Source organism: Stigmatopora nigra, chromosome 8 (assembly GCF_051989575.1).
Source record: "Stigmatopora nigra isolate UIUO_SnigA chromosome 8, RoL_Snig_1.1, whole genome shotgun sequence".
NCBI lineage: Eukaryota > Metazoa > Chordata > Actinopteri > Syngnathiformes > Syngnathidae > Stigmatopora > Stigmatopora nigra.
This window is the reverse complement of record NC_135515.1, coordinates 4342154-4363925: the sequence shown is the minus strand read 5'-3', so window position 1 is coordinate 4363925 and position 21772 is coordinate 4342154. Positions and strand designations below refer to the sequence as shown.

Here is a 21772-nt window from a genome sequence, read left to right as displayed (position 1 = left end):
AGTTAAATACAACTGAACTGTAACTAAGCACTCAGAAACCTCCGACCCCCAACCTTTGGAGCCAATTGAGTTTAGTGGAGTGATACTGATCAGTCCTGAGCAAGTAGCCATTGTGTTGTAAGATTATATAATCACCTCATAAAGTATGTGTGTGGGGGGTTGGGAGGGGGGGGTTTGGGGCGGTCTTGCCGTTTTGTTAGAATGCCTTGTCGTTCCCAGGAGTGACGCGGCAGCTTTCCTTTACCGTCCACTGGGCTGCGAGTCAACAGCCCGGATAGGCTCTGACACCAAGGATAAATCCCAACTGTTCTCCGGACCGCCAGCACATTCCTGAAGAAGAAATAAGCCCACCGGGAGACCCCAGATGAAGTTAACTCTTTGCCCGCTAAAAAAAAAAGCCATTATGGGAATGATCACTGCCAGCCTTCCAGTTCAAATGGATTGGACATATATATATATAGCTGTCAATGGCAGTGGATGGGGCTGTAAAGTTTGACTTGTGTGGGCAAAACGAATAAAATAACGCCGTCGAGTCATTACATGCATTTATTGAAGTGGAACAAATTTTGCCATACATCTTTGTGATTACCAGCACAGTTGGAATTAAATTAACAATTTATTAAAAAGGTCTAAAAATGAAAGCATTTACAAACAGTGTGGAAGGGGTTTGGGGGTGCAAAACGGTAGAAGCGTCCCACTTGGAGTGGACTCACGTGACGTAGCACTTCCTGCTCTTTTCATTTGCTCGGATGGGAACGCCCCCCCCCCCCCCCCCCCAACTACTATTGGACAAGTCAACCACTTCAAACTTTCCCTCCCTCCCCAAAAAAAAGAAAGAAAAAAAAAAAGTCATATTCGCTATGATTGAATGATACAAATCAAATACCGTTTGGTATGGGGAAGAGGGTTAAATCCAAAATCTTATCAAATAAATAAAAAGAATGAATGAACGGTGCTGAAAACATCGAAGACGATATGTTGGATGTAATCTTGTGACCTTTAGAAGGAAGCAAAGACGGTTGTGGTTGCCGGTTTTGGTTTGTGTCGATTCCTGAATGGGCCAAAGTGACAACCGGACCGACCGGACGAAAAAGGAAAGGGTCACTTTGACGGAGGTCCCCTGAAAAGCCATAAGGACGAGGAGGACCCCCCTTGACACTAAAGTCCACGATAGTCAAACAATTACGCACGGTGGCGTCAAAAAAACGTCGGTCTTTGGTTAGCGTTTATTTTCTCCCCTCCGTCCTTCTCGCCGTGGAAACAAGAGTGTCGTGATGAGAGCATCATTATTCTTTTTGTTCCCCTCACGCGAACACGCACACTCTTCTTCAGTGGTTGATGTAATGACGTCAACATTTTTTTTTTTGTATTTTTTTTTTTTTTGGCTGTCCTTCGATTCTTGACGCAATTCGTTGGGATCAGGAGAGCGATTTGGACTCATCTGTCCGTCGAGAGAGTCGTGCGGGGTCGCTAAGGTCGGAGTAATGCAACAAACGGCGTCAATTCTGTACTCTTCGTCCTCGGTGGAACTGCCGAAGACAAGAAGTTAGCTGAGAGTGACATGTGGACGACTGTGTGGATAATATTCAAATAGAACTTAAAAGTTTATGCTGCATCACAAGGAGGCTGGTTGGGGATTATTTTAAGAGATCTCAATATTGGCAAATTTACCATTTCATATAATGGCATATAAGTTGATGAAGTAAAATCCATTGGTGGCCATTTGATATAACGGATGAAAGGATAACAACTATCATTTACCGTTAAATTTATATATTGGTAAGTTGATATTGTGAAAACCATTGTTGGGTATCTGATTGATAGAACATTAATGAAGTAAAAACTATCTCGGGGCATTTTAAATAAATAAGTTGATGCAGTTATTATATTCACCTGTCAAATCCCCTTCATGATGCTTCTCTGCCAGTCTCCAAACTGGCTTCCAGCAGAAGCTCCTCCAGGTCTTGCGTGCAGCTCACACTCACTACGTAAACAAACAAAAGAGCACATGGTCAATATTCAATAATCCACCAACAAGCAAGTAGACTGTTAAAACACACACACACCGTGTTCCATGACACAGCTGCCAGCTTTGGGACTGTCAGATTCAAGGAGGTGGAGGGAGAATTCGGCCTTTAAGCCATTGGGTAAAAGTGAATCGGTCACCTCCCGCTGGCTCTCGTCCATTTGCGCTGGTTCGGTGCAAACCATACTTAGTTGCTCAGGGGACACAGGTGGCTCAGCTTCCTGCCCGTCACTTTCGGGACGTTCCGGGTCGTCTTCCGTGTCTTGCAGACGCTCTAATGTCTGGATTTCCTCTTTGGCGTCTTCATCAGGGTTTTTTGTCACCGGTGAAATAGCTTCAGGTTCTCCTGCGTCGGGTAACGAGGGGTCTGTGGGCTGAAGAGTCGCGAGACTCGAAGGCGAAGCTGGTGATTGTTGACCCGTCGACGGTGGCCGCAGGGTGTCGTCGCTCCCGGTTTCTGGCGTTTGCTTGGGCGTAGCGCTTTGGGCGTTCTGCACTGGCCCGGTGCCTATCTGCGGCTCGGGGGGGCTCTCCACGCGAGTCACCATGAAGATCTTGTGACCCCGCCCCGGACTTGAGACGGATATACAGCGGCCCGGTGAGGGAGGCGTGCCCGGGGGAATCGGGTTGTCCGTGACGCTGATTTCGGAGATGACGGCGCGGGGTGTGGGCGAGGGACTCGAGGCGGGCGGGGCCGCTTCGGTTAGAGAGGGGCTCGGCTCGGACGGGGCTTTGGTCACCAACTCCTCTTCATCGTCAGTGTCCGAGTCGGAGTCCAAGTTCATTGGGGAAATGGTCGCCTCTGGCTCGCGGTCGGGTTGCTCCTGGCTCGTCGTCGTCTCCTTGTCTTTATCCGCCGGCCCACCGTCATCGCTCGCCCCGACATCTTCTTCCACATTGCCATCCTCTGTGGCGATTTCGGCCATGGACGCGGACTGCCTCATCATCTGCTCCGTTTCCTCCTTCTCCTTGGCTAAGATGAAGTTTCTCTTGCAGCCGTTCTGGATTTCGGCCAGTAGAGCGCGCTGGGTCTCAATGAAGCTTTTCACCTGCAGGACACAAATGGCTTATTTCACAAAGACCATGATAAAAGAATGCTTGAATTTGGTTTTGAATAAACAAAACCTCTCAAAATAAATATATATATAAATAAATGACGAGCGGCGTCTTACAGTTTCTTTCTTGGGCTCCCGATCCAGGTCGAGGCGCAGCAGAGAGGTGTTGACTTTCAGGGCGAGCGACAACGCCATCAGTCCGCCTGTCTTGATCTCATTTTCCCGCAGGTCAAGCCGCAGCAGCCTTGGGCTCTCGGCTATAAATTCAGCCACCGCCACTGCCCCTGCAGGTAACGAGAGATTAAAAAAAAAAGAGAGGTATTGGGGTGAAAAGAGCTCCTAAAAAGCTCAAATTGTCCCAAACAGAAACAGCCTCAATTTGTCACCTTCACATGAGAGTTTGGTGGAGGCGAGGCCTAGCCGGAGCACAGAGCGGTTGGCGATCAGGCCATCTTTCAGTTTGTGGACGCCCTCGTTGCCCACCGAGTTATGACCGAGGTTCAGTGTTTCCAGACTCTGGGTGCAAGGCTGACACCAAGTCAAAAAGGGAAAAATTCTCAAACAATACTGCGACATACAAGTGATAAAAAAAAATATTAATAAAAACAGAGTGTGTGTTGCCAGTACCAGTGCAGCAGCGAGGTATCCCATGCCGTTGTGTGTGAGCTGATTGTTCCATAGCACCAACGTGACAAGACCTTTCCTCTGCTCTTTTAGTCCTTCACACACGTAGGCCAAACCTGTGACGACAATCCCACAATGGCTGTAAGCTTAGTCAGAAATGACCTTAAAAGACGCAATCACTAACATTTACACCCATCTAACGTCCAATCCAATTCGACTGAAAGACTGACTGCCGTTTTTTTTTTTTTTTGTCAAAATGGATTGGGGCAAATAACACCGTCAAAGGCTGCTCATAGCAGACAAATCTATACTGGACTAATCGGCTGAGACAAAAATAAGGAACTATTTCAAAGGATAATTCCAAACAAAAATAACTGTCTCAGAACAAAGTGATAGGATGATGTCATCAGTCTTCCATTGATCACAAAACAAGTGCAGCCTGACACTGAGCGCTATATTTCTCTTCTATTTGCATCTGTTATGTAAATGGAGATGAAATAAATACAAGAGACTTGAAAGCGGATGCACTTTTGTCTCGATGTACCACCCATATCAAAGAACAGACTATTCAGTTGGTAAAACAACATTACCCAGATCTGAAATATCCAATTAACCCTCTATTATTAAGAGTCTGGGTTGCTACAGTACCTGAGTCTAGAATGTGGTTGTTGCGTAGATCCAAAATTTGGATATTGTAGTTGAATTTCAGCAGGTTTCCAAGCTGGGCCGAATCCTGCAAACCGTTGAGCTTGTTGTCGGCCAGGTACAACTCCCGCAGGTTCATGTTCATTTTCAGGGCCGTTGCTGAAACACATCGCGTATACCATGAATGGAATTCTTTCATTGGTGGAGCGAGGCCACGGATGAAGTTTTTTTTTTTTTTTTTACCTAGCAACATGAGAGGTCTGCCAGACAGGCCGGCGCTCTCCAGGTGCAGGACCGCCAGGCTGCCACTAATCCGGAGCGCCCGAGCGACAAATGGGGCTGAGTGATCTAGCAATGGCGTGTTTCTCGCATCCAGGTATTGCAATGAACTTGTCTGCAAAAGAAATCATTTTTCAACTGTTAATAAGTGAAACCAGCCATTGGCAAGAGTAAAATAGGCATGCTGATTTGAAAAAAAAATGATACGTTTAAAAAAAATAAAATAATAAATTTACAGGCTGAAACCATGTCAAGTCATCACTCAGGTTGTTGTTGTTCTTGTGGACGCTTACTTTGAAGTCCTACTCTTTTGTCAAGTGAGAACCGATTGCCTTGAAACTTAGTAGATCTGTAGTATGGGCCATTATTGATCGATCCTCAGAACCAGATTTTTAGTTTCAGGCCGGATGAATTAAGTGCAAACTTATTGTTGCCTATAGATTAAGAGTGAGCCAGTAGTTGTGGTAGTAGCTCAGCAACATGGAAACATCAGCATTGCTTTAAAATAATGACAGCATCTTTCTCAGAAATGACCCCATCTGAGAGAACAAACGATCGCTGCCAGGCCTCCCAGTCAAAAAGGATTGGACATCGCCAAAGAGTTAAATTCATATTAAAATCTACTCGCTATCCACTCTCAACAACACTTAATGTACGTTTTGGAATACATTCATGTGAAGTACTGCAAAGCACTTTGAGGAGAGAATATCTTCATTCCAACACAGTTATGACTCATAAGCTTGCTCATGTGCTTATTAATCACATGGGGATTAAAAAGGCGACTATAGCACTAATCATTTGAACACTATCATTACAAATTGAGTAAGGGCCCCACACATGTAGCAGACCCCAATCAATCCAAACTGTTCTGGTTGAGTAAATGGTTCAAATAACACAGTGACATGTAATCCATGCAGAATCGATCGAAGTTGCAGTGGAGGTCTCTTACCTTCCTCATCATGTGAGCGGCGGCCTGCCATCCCCGCGTGCCTATATGCTTGTTAAAAGAGATGTTGAGGTGCGTGGCCGACTCGTAGTACTCGATCATGTCAAAAAGAGCCGATGCGCCCTGAAGGGAAATAGGAAAAGTCAACACAAATACTGAAAGATAACGGAAATCAGGGCACATCAAGTAGAACTCATGTGATCCGTACCAAATTCATTTTTTTGGGGTTTGATTTCCAAAAGGTCTCACAGCAAAAATCTTCGATATTATATTGGGAGATAAAAAGGCAATATTTGCGTTTTTTTTGTATTGGGGTTAAATTCAAAATACACAATTCCCTCTCCTTTTTAATGCACTTTTGCTTTTTAAACACTATTTGCTTCTTGTATGATTGCGATGGACATTTTTGCTTAGCATATAAATTCAAATGATAGTTGTTGATGGACAAGTGTATGTACCCTGCCACTATTTACTATGGCAAAAGGGCAATAAAAGCAAAGTAAAGCAGGCATGTTGTCACTCAGGGGCAAATTGCTTCTCTTAAAGTGGGATAATACTGTGTATACAGGTGTGTTTATCTTCCGGGAGGCTTAAAGTGAGTCACATCCACGCAGTCCAACCCATCTGGTTTTAAAAGATGCCTTCCACATATCACTCGTGAGAGAAGTGCCTATCGCATTTTCTCATCACGACATCTAAATCTGATGAACTCATCCTCCACTTGAACTCCTGCCTTCCCTTCCCTTTCCTTTCAATCATTAGCTTCTTGTTTCAGTGGCACTCATCCAGCTCGGGCTGAGGTGAAGCTTTTTTCGGTGACTCATGCAAACGCCCCGTTTCCATCAGCGAGGGGTTTTGGCGACGTTGGGTGAAAAAGCAGATGAGTATTTGCTGCCTCTACTTACTGTCACGACGGCTTTGTTTAGCTGTCTGTGTTTATTTGCAGGATAAAGGCTGTGAGAGCAGCAGAGCAAGGCAGAAAGCAGCAATTACAGCGACCTTTTCCTGCCAGTGCAACCTCAGCCTGGCCGCAAACACAACCTCCCACTGCGTACTGTATATATTTGCTGTCTTGTGACAGGATGCATCCCTCAGGTGCACACATTCTCTTCCATAACATTAAATACCAACACTTTGGAGTACATTTAACAAATATAAATGACACATTGGAGAATGAATACATAAGTACATAAAAAGTGTTAAAAAAGCAAACAATATATACATAAAATTTAAATATACAGCTGCAATGAGAGGATTTTTTTTAAATAAAAAAAATCATTAACGAAATGGTAATAAAATAGGACTGAATCAAAATAATAAACTTAAAAAGGAGAAATTTTGCTGTTGATGGCAAAATGTGTTCAATGCATTTGCTCGGTAAAATTAGATTGGACGTCAATCATCGTCAATGGCAGCCAATGAGTTAAATATCAATTCAGTCATCAAGGTGTGTGAAGGAATAAAAATGTTATATTCTTACATCTTCATCTAAGTTGGTCTGTTCCAGGTCAATCACTTTAAACTGCACTCTCTTCAAAATCTCTTCCAGGGATTCGCATGTTTTGTAGTCCAACTTTTCTCCTGCCAAGAAACAACCACCGTTAGTTTGAAGAATTTTGCTAAGGTTTAACAGTTTATTTCCCCACCAATTAAACGACAAGCAAACTACCATCTAAACTGGTGACCAATCATATAGTTTCAGTGCATACCTTTTAGATCCAAGCATTCATTTCGCTGGGTCAGGTCTTCAAGTTCCTGCGGTTTAAAAAAAACAGAACAAATTTTAACACCTCCATACCACAAGCTGCAGACAGAAAAAAAATTAATCTAAACAAACTTCCTCAGCTGCAATCTTAGACAGACATTTGCTTGATAAATCTGTTACTTTCCTGTTTTGTGTCTGTAGTACATAAGCAGGTAGGTTACTGTGATTCGTCACTTGTGTCGCTAGTTAATATTGAGGAGTTGGTCAGGCAGGACTTCATACAAAACCATAGTTTTTGCCTGAATTGGACTTTGGCGAACCAGTCGCCCACGCAAACATGAGGAGTGCTGCCCTCGAAACTATGTGCCAGCAAATAGTTGGCTCTGCATCCCATTCAGCATGAACTCCATAACCTCTGCCCCTATTCCACACTGCTGGTAATTATCTGTGCCTGGCTGGATGTGCTGACAACCCCTCCTCCCACCTTTGCATGACTCAACAGGTCCTGATTGGCTCAGATGATGTTACAACACAAATATCATATGGCATATGGAGAGGTGAGATGGTATTAAATATTGAAAGGATGACATTAGTCTGGTCACTAGTCACTTCTAAGGCAACTATACAGTAGTCATTTACATCAGTGGGAGTCAACCACTAGCCATGTAGTGACAAAAATATTTTATAAGACAATTTACTGTTTTTTAAAGTTAAAAATAATAATCATAAATTTAGGTCATTTTGGACTATAAACGGCTATTTCTTTGCCAATTTTCAACCATTTTTGGATTGACACGCTGTTGATCTGCATTTATTTTGGTGAAAATATCCAATAATATAATGTGGAGTTCTGCTGCCTATAAAAATGAATTGCATTTATCATTTGCATGTAAAATTGAATATATGCAGGTGAGCCCTATACTCCAAAAATTACAGTAAGCATTTGTTATAGAGCCATAAATGACCCACAATGTAATATTATTATGTATCAATTGTAATTAGATATTTTTTTAAATAATTTTTTGCCTTTTGCATTAACTATTACAATAACACAATAATACATTTCAAAGGGTCCATAAAAACTAAATAAAAAACAAAACTAAACACATTATGGCTGCCATAAACACTTTAAAGTTGATTATTATGAAGTACATTTTTAACTTCATACTATTTAAGCCACTGGCTGGCATTGACAACACTAGAAGTCCAATTTATTTAAACTGGGAGGACTGGCAGCAATCAGACAGCACAAAAACATGATGGGTGTTCATGTAAAATTGTCACGAAGAAGGGAAAAAAGAGTTTGGTGGTGTGATCGACCATAAGCAGTGAATGGAAATGTACCCAGACCATAAAGTGAAGGCGTGAGCATCAGCTTAGCAGTGTGGCGTGTTTTTCCTCAAGTCACTGTGATATTAACTCTCAGTTGACCAGGCGCGTGGGGAATCCTTTTTGAGTTTCTCCCCACTTACCTGATCCAGAACGACCGAAATGAATGCTATCTACTTATTTCCCCTTCTAATCAATTCTTTATTGTTTGCGCATGGCTGTAGTACTGTCAAGTGACCCGGGTTCTCCAGTCTAAAGGAACTAAATTTGACTCCATGTGACGAATCAAGCATATCCAAGCAGTCACACGACAAAACACAAAGCCCACGGCCTCTCACAGAAGCCAAGTTTTCCACGTGACACATTTTCCTTAAACTTGGTTTAGAAAGCATGAAAAAATGGCTATGCAATTTCCAGTTGTTAAGTTTCATGCGTGTAAAAGAATTTAACAATGTTTTTGTTTATGTAATGCAATAAAGATCATATTCAAATAATTCCTAATGGATACATCAACTCATTGGCTACTGGTGATTTTAAATGGGAATTGAATTTGAAACATTCTCATGTTAGATTTGATATTTTGACATTCAAGCAATTACTCACCAGTGAACAAGAGCACGCTAGTATCGCTCTAATGACCGTTTTCAGCGATGCAATAAATCTTTCATTCCAGAAAAAAAAAGGCTGCTCGACAAGCTTTTTCCTGTTCTGAAGAACTCTCTACCACTTTCATTAATAGAAATTGGATTCCTTATTTATTTTGGGATTTTTCAACTCCTGAATCGGACTAGCTAAATTGAGTTTGAGACTTATTCTCCAAAGTAACAATTAGTACAAGGATCATGTATACTACTTCAAATTCAAAGGTAATTATGGCCCTAATGGATTTATGGAACTTCATGGTGATTATCAGACACATGACTACTGGTTAACCTGCAACACAAGCCTGCATAAAGAAAAGAAGAGACTAGAAACACTAGTCTTTCTGCTGTATCAAATGGAACTAATCACAATGGGTGGGAAAAAAGTACAGGTTTGATTCTTAAAAGTACAATATGCATCTAATTGTTTGGGTCCTGCAATTCAACTATGGAAGTAGGTCTTATTGCATATTCAGGTAGCTGTCAAAGTCAAGTCGTGCTGACACCCACGTTGGTTAACAGTCGCAATTGCTAGCTATAGGAGGGCAGAGTCAGCAAGAACATAGATAGCAGTAAATTACAGTTGGGTACATCAAATTAGAGAGCAAATAGAATCTTGAAGGAAAGAAAAAAAATGGGAGTTCAGCCAGATGGGGGTGTGATTATGCACAAGGGAGCGTGCGACAATTCCCAGTGGCTTTTCATCTATCCGGTTTAGAAGAGGAGGGGTTTTATGTCATCACATAAATAATACACATGATCAACATCATGTACAGAACAGAACATGTGTGTGTGTGTGTCACGGTGTGTGTGTGTCTCACCTGAATCTGTTTGAGCACTTTGGAAATGGGTTTACAGTTAAGCTTCTGACAGGCCTGTTTATACGAGGACAAGATGTCGTCCACTGTCACATTCTGAGCTGAAAAAAGCAAAAAAACAATTGGATATTTATTGTCTGTATTTTAAAAAGTACTTTCCACACATCAAACATTTCTTTCAAATTTACAGACAACACACTAAATGCATTTATGATCAACAAAAATCTAGTTTATTCCTACACTGCAATAATATTATTTAAATTATTCATACCACGCGGTTAATCACTGCATCTCAAACTCTGAGCATGATTGTGTCAACAAAACATTGGCATTAACGTCACTTTTAGAGCTAACAATTTGTGGGGTTTGTGTTGTGTTAACATTTGCTAAAAACATGACAAGTATCTTGCAATCTGGACTAACTGCAAATAGCATGATGCCCTCATTGACCGTGGTTACAACAGACATGTCCTCCCATTTGTGTCCCAGTTAAATTTCCAGAGGCGGTCAGCATTCTGGACCATCAGGTTAAACTTTGCGTTAACTAATCAGTCGGTTCTGTTTTTTCACCGTGTACTGTTCTCCTGGTATTAGTCATGGCGTTTATTTTGTAGTTCAACCAACCACATGCAGCTGCAACATGTAACCACAAAGCATTCAAGACCTAGAACAAAATAATTAAAGCTACAGTCATGATGAATGGGGTCGGTAAACTCGAGAGAACATAGCCTGAGAGAGTCTAGTCAAAAAGACAGGCGAGACGATTGTGTTTCGATGTATATATACCGTGTCATCGTGTGTTTTGGGTTTTATAGCGAGTCACCAAAGTCACAATCTTCACAATTTATGGTCACCCATCTGTTGTGTAAAACATTAAACAAGCGCTCGATTATAGTTCATCGTCACGCGCCTGTACGATATGATGGACTTGACATGTTCTCCTCAGCAATCGAGTATCTGTTGTGGTTCTTATTCTCCTTGTGGACACTAGTTATGAAGTCCTAGTCCCAGGTCATTCTTGAACCGATCTGCTTGAAACTTGGTAGCAATGTAGCATTGATAATTATTGATTAACCCTTGTATTTTGATTTTAGTTTTTTGTGTGTGTATCAGGACAGATTAACTTAACATCAGACATTATTTCTGTAGGCTAAGAGTTACCCTAACCCTAACCCAGCCTTCAGCCTGTACAAAATACTGCTTAGTCCGAATTTAGTATTGAGCACTTTCAGTGTTGTGCCATAAAAACAACAATTATTTTTTTATCTGGTGCGACTTATACTCAGGGTTCATATATAGAACGAAAAGTACAATAAATCAGACAAAATGTCTGCACTGTATTTGCTCTTTAAGTGTACAGGCTTCCAAGTTTCTATGGTACAGCATGTCCCGGCGAACACTAAGTCCTTGGAGTACAGTTATTGTTCCTAGGGTGGCACAAGTATGTGCAAACACTTCCAGAAGGAAGGCGGGGTTTGCCGACTGGTGGTCTCATGTTTACCTCGCAGCATTTTCACACACAAACCTCATTGATTTTAGGAAGAGAGTGCCGGCTTGTGTGAGAGCGAAAAGTCTTGAATGTTCCAAGCTTGTGAATGCTTTAGTAGAAGTCAAGTGGCAAAAATATAGCAGAGCTTAGACAGTCAAATACTTAGTAAATAAGCAGTTGGAGTTGTAGCCTGGCAAGATCATTAAAATGTGAGCACAGCTCTGTTATTTCTGTCTTTTGTTTTTTACCACTTCCTTTTGTGCTGCTGGTACATGCCGGGAGGGAGTGGCGACTAGGAGGAGGGGGGAAATGGCTGCTCCAAACATCTTTGAAAATCAGACTTGGGAAAGCAGAAGGGATGATGAAAAACACCAAGGCCTAGCAGTCACATTGAGTTTGAGGTCTAGATGCTGACAGTGTCTAGAAAGACAAACTACAATCCCAGTTTAAGAGGCTTAACCTCCATGGGTCACTTTGTGTCTGAAGATAAACCTGCTAGAGGGGAAGGCAGCATGGACTTTTTAATTTTTGTAGTTGTTGTTGGTTTGTCAAGGGTGACCAATCATTTCTTTAAGAGCTTGAGGTGTCCAAAGGGAATGGCAAAACTGTTGAAATCAAGCATTGTCTCTGTTGCATTTTACTGCAGTGGAACTACTAGTCAAAAGTAGTGGTAACTTGACCTTCACATTGGTAAAAACGCACAACACAAGTTTTTATATAGGCTAATGCTTCATGGTTGTGGTGCCAACCCGCCAATGGGCATCGATTTGAAACAAAACAGCATCGGTCTGATCTTATGTCCTGCAAATCGTGAGCTCAGAAGAACACAGTTAGGCCCGTGAAAAAAGAACCTCCTGCTAAACTGTCAACACATCTGGACTAACGAACTTAACACACACACCGCAAAAGAAGTGCAAGGCGTGCAAGTTACTGGCAAATGTACAAACCCTTGACCTTGATTTTATGCAGACACAAGACAAACACTTGGTTATGCAGTGGCTAATAAGCAAACATTCCCTTGTGAAGGATTAGCTCTCAGTAAACTACACGCATCGATCATTTTTTTTCTACGATTTTCAGACACAGATGTCAATGGGCAGTAAATAAGTGGCCATTTGTTACAGAAATAACAAACAGAGCCGTTACGCATGTCAGTGCAACCCGTTTATGATAATCGACTCTGTCACAGATATAAACTCAGAGGCCAAAACACTAAGACACATTTCCACTGAGTGGTATGATTATTCACACTATGATGTGGAAGAATGAAGGCCAATCAAACATGACTTTCCAACACAGGGTCTAGTGGTCCCCACGCTAACAGTTTTAAGTCACTTAGGGTTTTTGCGTGCAACAGAAAAATCAATGTTCCCTCCTAAATTCATGGAAATGTCAATAATTTGCTCCAGGCTCCCATAAAATGCCACTGTAAATTGTTTATGTGCTTCATGGTAACAAAAAAACTCAGCTACTTTAAAATATCTACACTAATTAACAGTGCATCATAATAAATTCATAAACAATGAAGATCAGAACTGCTGAAATATTACACAGAGAGCTATTATTATAATGTCTGTCAAGAAAAATTGCTTCAACGGGTCAAATGACTTCCTTAAACCAACAGGTATGCAAATTGTGCATTTTATAGATCTTGGATTATTGGCGTAGTTGTTTGAATTAAAAAAAAAAACTCACGTTACTTGCATTTGATTAGCCAAAATAGTACTGGCAATCGCATAATTTCAGGAAACATTTGCCTTTCTTTACATTTTTTAAATGTTCAATTCTTGAAAAAGCTGCAAAACAACCCCCAATTTGTGAGTCCAGAATCTATCAGGCATTTCTGTGTGTACGGAGAAACCAAAGCCTTTGGCAAACACTATGGTGAAGCCTACCTATCAGCTTCTAAAGGTCAGCGCACATCTAAATGCAGGCATTGACATTAAAATGTGGGAATGGCATCTCTTTCCAAAACAAACTGGAGACCACTGAGTTTTGTTCTCGCAAGCACGAGCAAAAAAAAAAATGACGCCATCTGTAAGTTCGGCATCTCAAAGTGAAAATTGCCTTCGGATGTCGCTCCTAGCCAACATGCCCATGCCAGTTTTGAAAATAGACACCCCACTCCCAGTCTGCAGCACCGCTCCCAGAACACCAGGGCAACGTCATTCACACTTGACAGCTGGTTGGCTCAACAGAGGTGGGGCATGAGGTGAAAGACCGAATCTCTGATGCGAAGAGTTAACACTCGTCTGGACAAAACAGAGCTCCGAATATGGAACTACGAAGTTACGCGGTCAAAAACAGTGCGATTAACAAGTCAGCACAATGCACCAGGATTTCGTTGGAAAGCCACATCAATACACAAGTGATCATTAGCTTAAAAAAAACTGTCTTTTATCGATTGCTTGGAATTGTTTATTAACAAGAGCTTCGAGCTAAGGATTAAGAAAAGTTCATCTAGTTACTAGATGAACTTTTCTTAATCCTTAGCTCGAAGCTCTTGTTAATAAACAATTCCAAGCAATCGATAAAAGACAGTTTTTAAAATGTTGACGACTAAAAACTAAAATCTAGTTTTTAGTTGTCAACATTTTAAAAACTAGATTCTAGTTTTTAGTTGTCAACATTTTTAGAAGTGAACATTGTACAAATTAATGCATAAATCGGATAACTTTTAAAAAATAATGCTCATTGAGTACCACACAAAAAAAGTTGATATCACACACATAAAGCTTGCGAGTAAGTCCAGATGGCATAATAAGGGGTACAAGAGTTCTATTTTTAAAATGAAGGGGGGTATTTGATGTGGAATGGTTGTGCTGGTGGAGTTCCAAAAAATATTTTGTCAGGCGCAGACAAAACACATCCACGAGTGGGAGAGCAGGGAATTCCTGTTTGACGAGCGAGTAGAAAGGCTTGAACGGACGTGTATAGGATTAAAGATCACCGCTACAAATATTTAAAATAAAAGCCATAGAGTTCCTTTTCTGTCATGCAACAATTTTAAAATTGCCCAAAATTAATGGAAAACTCAAAGATGATCTTTGCACAACAAAAGCACATCATTTAATAGTGATCTGTTGCGGAGTGGCTAATATCCTGGTGCCAAGTAGGTCTGAAGACACGACACAGAACAAAGCCTGGCATTGTTTTATACCCAGGAATGAACGTTGTAAAAAGTAAACTTCTCCCTCAAGTCTACCAGTAATCATGCTGTAAAACGATATCCTACTTAATGACCTGGCAGAGAAGTCTTATGTATTTCAGCTGATTAATGAATGACAACATGTGTTGCAATGTGATACAGCGCTTTCATAAAGTGCACGATTTGCTGATAAAGTATTGAACTTGGCAACTGTATGGGGAGACGTGCAGTGTTTACGTTTAATGCAAACTACATTTCCAACACCCAGGCATTAAAGCTAGTTAAAAATGAAGTTTGACTCAAATTTCACTACAAAACAGCAAAAAATATTCCAGGACCATGTTGAGGTATAGTTCCTTCCTTCCAGGCTTACTTCTGTTAAGTGACTTTTCAGGCTGTGTGTGTCCATGTTAGTCATCTAGTTCAAAGGTAATCCACAAAAGTTGAATCGAGGCAACTGGGCTTCACTTGTTTGTTCAAGCGCCTTGACATTTAATCCAAAAAAGCTTGTAGTTTAGTCAAGTTTAGGTGTGGAATCTTAGACGTATAAATAGAGAATGTGTTTGTGGGATGATTCAACAATGTTGACTAAATCAATAGTTGATATGACTTCACACATTTGTGCCTCCTGGGTGGAGTGTGTCATTGCTCACCATTGAAAGGTTTCAGTTTTACTGAAATTATACTTAAAATCTCACTTTTAGAGTTCGAATTCAAACATAAATCATGCAAATAGGCAAAGATGAGATTTCGGTCCATTCCTTTGAGGTTGCGCGGGATAACATTTAACCACCAAGCTACTGTTTTGCAGCAATATGAAGCCTTGTTTATGGAAAAAAAGTCATAATACAAAAGCCCCAATGGCGAAATGGAAACACGATCCTAGCAGGCAGACTATTGTTCCACCTGGCTCCGGGTTCAGCCAACAAGTCTCCTCATATTCATTCATTTGCCAAGGCAATCTAACGTTGCACTCCTAGAGTTGCTTGGTGAACATTTCTACAGTAGCTATTTATTCAGCTCTGAGTACTGAGCAGTGACTCACTCTGTGGACAAGGATTTTGCTGCTGGCATTTTGATCTCATGTTCATTTCACTGTGTTTAGAGATGAAAAGAGAAGAACTGATAAAACAGTGCTCACACCCTATTAAAGCAAGACCCTGCAAATACATTATATATCCTCTACAAAAGAGGATCTGCCCGCTCAGTCTGAACAATAATTGACCAAAATAATGCTAATATGAATAAAAAGTACTGTCTGGTAAAAAGATTATATAAATTTTATTCCCAAAATCCGCTGAAGCACAACTATTATTAACATACCTGGCAACTTGTAAGTTTTTCCCGTATATTATATGTTTTTTGATCATTTTAAATTGGGTACGGCCTATAACAACTTTTGTAGCGGATTTTTTAAAGTACTTTTTTTTTTAAAACTGATCTCCTTTTAATATTGTCATGCTTTAACCATCATATGTGCATGCGTTTCAGTCATTTCCACCATTTTCAGTGTAAATACTATAGCGAGTCAGCAAGCAATAACCAAACCATAACACCAATGTATCTGAAATGATATCCAGGCCTAATCGGGAATCAATGTTTGTCCGCCAGAAGACATGCAGCAAAGTTATGGCTGTGCCATGTCCGGCATCGACTTCCTGTTGCAGTGTTAACATAACATAACAATCATCAAAAAGCAATGGGATCTGGCAACAAAGTACTAACTGGACTAATCTTTGCACTATCTTATCTTTCACTTTCTCTGCAATCAATTCATCCTTAAACCTTAGTGTATTAGTTGCACGTATTAGTTTCCATTGGGCTGTCGGGATGACAAATATAACATTATGCTCAGTAAATATGTTTTTTGGTGGAGTATTTGTCATCTTGGGTATTTGGCAGCTTTGAAAGACTTAGCGTTTGGTCACAGTTGTTTATATTCAAAACGAAGACTTCAACTGATGTTTGTAAAAGGGGAGAGGACTTGGAAACTTTGTGTTTTCATAGCTTATTCCATAGCAAGGACATATTAGACATAAAGTAGACATAGAAGCATTTATGATTACACATCATTAGGCAAACGAAATGTATCGGGAGGGACTAGGGTGTGTGTAAATGGTACTAAACGTTTGGCTAGCATCACAGCTGAGGTCTGAAGGAAAAATTATAGGTTATGTTTATGAAACTGCATGATTTTAGATCTTTAGCTTGGCGCATTTTGGTTTGAATGTACATTTTGGCAGTCACCCAATAAAAATTACGACTTTACTAAATTAGATCTTCCTCAAATCAAATGAAACTATTGCTGGATACATTTCTCTTTCATGTTTGTTTATGTAACTCTCTTTCTTAGCTTTAAATATTCCAACTTGTAAGACTTGAACACATTTAACAAATTTCAATGATAACTTCACCATCACACATGATCTGCATGCATACACATTTAGATTTACCATGTCTCCAGGGGTCCTTTGGTTCCACTGCTCCAGAAACAATGTCGTCATCCGAAGGAAACGTCACCCTCTTGCCACCGAGTTTGTGTTGATCATCTCCTTCCTCCACCGTGGGGTACAGCACAGCGTGGTCCGTCCCAGACGGTTGGCTGGTCTGGAGCGGGTCCGACTGACTTTCAGCCTCGCCGTCCGCTTGGACGGATTCGCCGGAGGGCTGCGATACTACACCATCTGACGGCGAAGGCACCGTCGTCGTGGTGTCGCCCTCCAGCACGCCACTTTCGTCCAAGCTCAAGTCCACGCCCATGTCCATCTCCCCGCCGTCTTCGTCCGTCGGGTCGTTAAACGTGACGGGCTCGGAGTCCTCGGTTTTATCCAAGGCGCCATTATCCTGGCAGTCTCCGTCAACGGGAAAGAACGAGTCACCTGGGATCGGCGACCCGCCGTCCTGCTTATTTCCATTAACCTCGTCAATTTCCAGAGCGTCCTTCACCTGTTGGTTGTCCCCGTCAATCAATTGACGTCCATCGGCGAGGTGAGGCATCGTTCCTGCGGCCACCACGGTTCGCTCATCGACGTCGGGGTCTGCGATCAACTCCGAGATGCCAAAAGTATTGTTAGGATGACCATCGTCTAGACCCGTTTTGGTTTTGACATTGCACAGATCGAGACGCTGCTCTTCGATATTCATGTTTTCATGTCCAGTTTCAACTCAAATGTCTTTCACACTTACCACAGAGTCTGCATGGACCAACGAACAGGCTTCTAGATTCTTAAACACACACTTAAATGATTGCTTTTTGAATTAGAGGGCTAGTGCAGAGGTCATCAATAACCCAACATAAATGCCTGTGTGACACGTACAACTTTTTAGCACCAAATGGGAATCATCGAACGATGGCAGCCGGGCTGAAGACCACCACACGATCGCTCAGGGCGCCTCCATCACGGGACAAAGCGAGCTTCTATTTTCAGTTTCTCTAGACGGTAAGCGGTGAATTCATTGGGGCGATAAGCGAGCTTAAGTCAACGGCGTTAGCTAGCGCGATGCCCCGCAATGGCACCCGGGCAGGCCCGCGTCCGATCGCATACCTGCCTCGTCACGTAGCAGCCCCAAGTCCATGTTTTTGGCCGTCCAAAAAGTCCGATTTGCGGTTGTTTCACTTAACGCTCGAGTCATAACACAGGCAGCCGGAAAAGAAGCAGCGCAGGCGGCCGTCACGCCGATACACGCCGAGTCCTCGTCGGCATGTTTCCGCTGGGCTTGACGTTCGTCCCGACGACACACCTGCTTTCGCGGTCGGATCGGGTGAGTTTTCTAGTGGACGATCGGGATTTAGATGGCGAACAAGTGGGCGGAAAGTGGAAGAAGTTGGAGCTGTTTTTGTCTGACGCGACCATTCGAAAGGAAGCTAGCTCGTCAAAGTCCAACAACCGTTTGTTGTTCACACGTGTGACGTCACCGCGTCGCACCACTCGAGTTGCGTTCACTGTCTGCACTGTTGCAAAATGTTGCTGAAATGTGTTAATGTGGCTAAAGATTCAGAATTTGCTTCTTTTTATGCGTTTTATTTTTTAACAAAGACATCTTAATTGTATTTTAATAACTCCCGACTCTTTGTGGAATTGTATCCGAGCTAAGTAACGGGTTTTAAAAAAATGATAACATATCTAAATTGATATGTGAACTAGCTGACTTCTACACCCAATTTCCACACTTTCTCAACCACATATCAATCAAGATACTCTATTAAAACGTCTATATTGAAAGATGGATCCATAACAATTAAATTGAGTTGAGTTGAATGCCTTTAATGTCATTACACAATTATGAGATGTAAAGCTTCACCACGAAGTGCAAAAAAATAACAACAAGCAAACATACATAACTAATAAATACATAATGAATAAGTGACACAAGTAGTCAACACAACAACAAACAAATGATACTTAATGAATAATGAATTTTCGGCAGCTATTGTCCATAGTGTCTATTATAAAATGTATTTTCTTGAGGAATTGCTGAAAGGTTCTTTGCTCTTTTGTTTTTAACTTTCTAATATTGATTCATTTTTTATACTGCTAATCCTCACAAGGTTCGCGGGGGATGCTGGACCCCATCCCAGCCAACTCTGGGCACCAGATGGAGGACACCGTGGACTGGTGACAAGCCAATTGCAACACGCCCACTAATCATGAGTTTACGATTTTAGGTACCATGGACAGCACCCAACGTCCAATCAATTGGAGTGGGGGGAGTGAGTGAACATACGTGGATTCGACGTCCATTGAGGACAATGGCACCATCACTAGCATTGACTGCTTAATTCTTTTATTTGAAAAGAATAGCAGTATTATAGTTATTGGTATGATTATTGAATGAAGTTTCCAATGAAAAATAACCTCTTATTTTTGCAGATCAGTTGAAATGCATTATAATAAAAATCCAAGGCCAACATTTGTGAGTAGAACTCGTTTTCATTTCACAACACCAAGATGAATACGTGCCTTTAAAATTGCAAAGGAGATGTATTGAAATGTGCATAATTTAGTGTAAAAATGAGGGTATTATTGCTACCGATGAGAATGAACCGTGCACTTGGTTTTTACCACAAATACAGTAAATAAATAAAGTAGAATTACCAGCAGGTGGTAGTACAGACCTGGAGTCGAAGACATTTTATTATCCTTAAAGACAGTGCGAAAAAATACAATAGCAAAATTTTATTATTATCAAAGAGCCATTTAAAAAAAACATTGAATATAAATATTTAGTAATCTTGTGACTGGACATCTTTGGCAACATCATCCTTTTTAGGCTTCACTGACTTCTTTGGAACAAGTGCAGCCTGAATGTTTGGGATCACGCCACCTTCTGCGAAAGTAACACCGGCCAAAAGGGAGTTCAATTCTTCATCGTTCCTAACGGCCAGAAGAATATGTCGAGGACCGATGCGCTGCTTTTTATTCGCACGGGCAGCGTTGCCAGACAACTCCAAGATTTCCGCACACAGGTATTCCAAGATGGAGCTGAGGTAGACGGCGGCACCGGTGCCCACGCGTTGGGCGTAGTTGCCCTTCCTGAGAAGCCTGTGGATGCGGCCAACGGGAAAGGCCACTCCGGCCCGGGTGGACCTGGAGACTTTGGTGTTGGCCTTGGGGGCGGCGGCTTTTTTACGGCCAGACATACTTGAGACTTCTCGGCCTTCTGTCAAAAAAATGGGAAAGTCAACAAGTGCAACAACAGACAACAAATTGGAAAACATACACTTCAGTTGGGAAGGAAATACGACTTAGGTGCCATTGCTTGTGAGACAACTTGTTCGCTGGAATTGGGGAAACCATTGAGTTGCTCACTGGTCAAGTTTGACCAGCTAAAGTTCATCAACACATGACCAAATAAACAGTGATGAATTTTCTTAGTATTATGAGGCCACTCATCATATAAGTTGAGTTTGGGAGCAATTTTTAGTTCTCATTCATAAAGTTGTCTTACAATGAAACTGACAAGTGATTTAAAACAATTATGTTGCAGCAATGCTAGTATTGTAAGACAATAAAGTCAGTGTTAGGGGGTTCTAAGAAATAAGCAATATATACACTATAGTTTTCAACCACTAAGAACTACACACAAACACAAAAAAAAATGGAATTTGGTGTCATCACATTGGAATGGATGACAGATTGTATTGCATCTAATCACTATTGTGAAACGAGTAAATATCCAATCCATTCCAAAGTTAGCAATGGCTACCAAAAGAGGAAAGCAACTTTCAGTTATTTAATTTTAGGAGAACTAAATGCATGTCCTGTCAAAAAAACCCATAAGATATCATATTAAGAGTAGCATTTCTGTATCAAAGCACAAAACTAAATTAAAACATATGTCAAAAACTAACAAGAATGACTACTAGCCATTGTTTACCCAAACAAAAGCATTTACGTACCTGTTCTGGGACTAAAAACAAGACACAAGTTTGACACTTGGCTTCAGCAAGCTACTTTTATTAGAGAGCACTAGTCACTTGATGACTGACCACACCTGGCACTCACTAATTGCCAAACCTCTGAGCAATCAGACAGCCTCAAATAGTATTCATTCATTTTCATTTCAGGGTTGCACGGGGTGCTGGAGCTCATCTCATCCCATATTGGGTGCTTAAAAACAGTACTATGTTCCTGCCGGGGCATGAAAATATATATGCAACATTTTTTGTATCCCCAACAGTTTGTTTATTATTGACACATACCGTATTTTCCGGAGTATAAGACGCACTTTTTGTTTGGGCCTGCAACTAATAGTCAAGTGCGACTAATCTAAAATGTTTATTTTTTTCTCTCTAGCTACCAAAAGCCTGTTTTATTTTTTATTTATCTGTAAAACTGCTATGTTGGCAGGGTTTTGTTCTCCATTTTAGTTACTTTGACTTTTTATATTTTTTTCTTCATGCTTGATTGTCCAAAAAAATATGGTATTTTTATTTCTCAGTATCATTAATATGATACCAAGTTATCTATTTTGAGTGCAGATAGTGAAGGTCGTCATCAATCTAACAAGGCAGATGTTTTTGACAGTTATTTTGGGGAGGAAATAACGAAAGGCCCCTTGTGTTT

At 41.2% G+C, this 21772-nt stretch overlaps 2 protein-coding genes across 3 annotated transcripts; both read right to left on the bottom strand.

Annotated features, from left to right (window-relative positions):
• Positions 1-177: 177 nt before the first annotated feature.
• Positions 178-18662, bottom strand: ppp1r37 (protein phosphatase 1, regulatory subunit 37). 2 transcript variants are annotated; one of them, XM_077722606.1, is made up of 14 exons: positions 18251-18662; positions 17159-18138; positions 10072-10169; positions 7285-7330; positions 7056-7156; positions 5579-5698; positions 4594-4744; positions 4354-4509; positions 3709-3821; positions 3468-3609; positions 3199-3365; positions 2067-3075; positions 1894-1984; positions 778-1529 (listed from the first exon to the last, which is right to left on the bottom strand). In XM_077722606.1, the coding sequence occupies exons 2-13, from the start codon at positions 17847-17849 to the stop codon at positions 1908-1910; spliced, it is 2871 nt and encodes a 956-aa protein (XP_077578732.1). In that variant the 5' UTR covers positions 17850-18138; positions 18251-18662; the 3' UTR covers positions 778-1529; positions 1894-1907. The 2 variants fall into 2 exon arrangements, with proteins under 2 accessions (XP_077578733.1, XP_077578732.1); XM_077722607.1 differs by lacking the exon at positions 778-1529 and adding an exon at positions 178-330 and having other exon boundaries at positions 17159-18662.
• A 1146-nt stretch (positions 18663-19808) lies between these two features.
• LOC144200366 (histone H2A-like) lies at positions 19809-21231 on the bottom strand. The gene is made up of 2 exons (XM_077722464.1): positions 21106-21231; positions 19809-20366 (listed from the first exon to the last, which is right to left on the bottom strand). The coding sequence occupies exon 2, from the start codon at positions 20344-20346 to the stop codon at positions 19930-19932; it is 417 nt and encodes a 138-aa protein (XP_077578590.1). The 5' UTR covers positions 20347-20366; positions 21106-21231; the 3' UTR covers positions 19809-19929.
• Between the last annotated feature and the right edge of the window lie 541 nt (positions 21232-21772).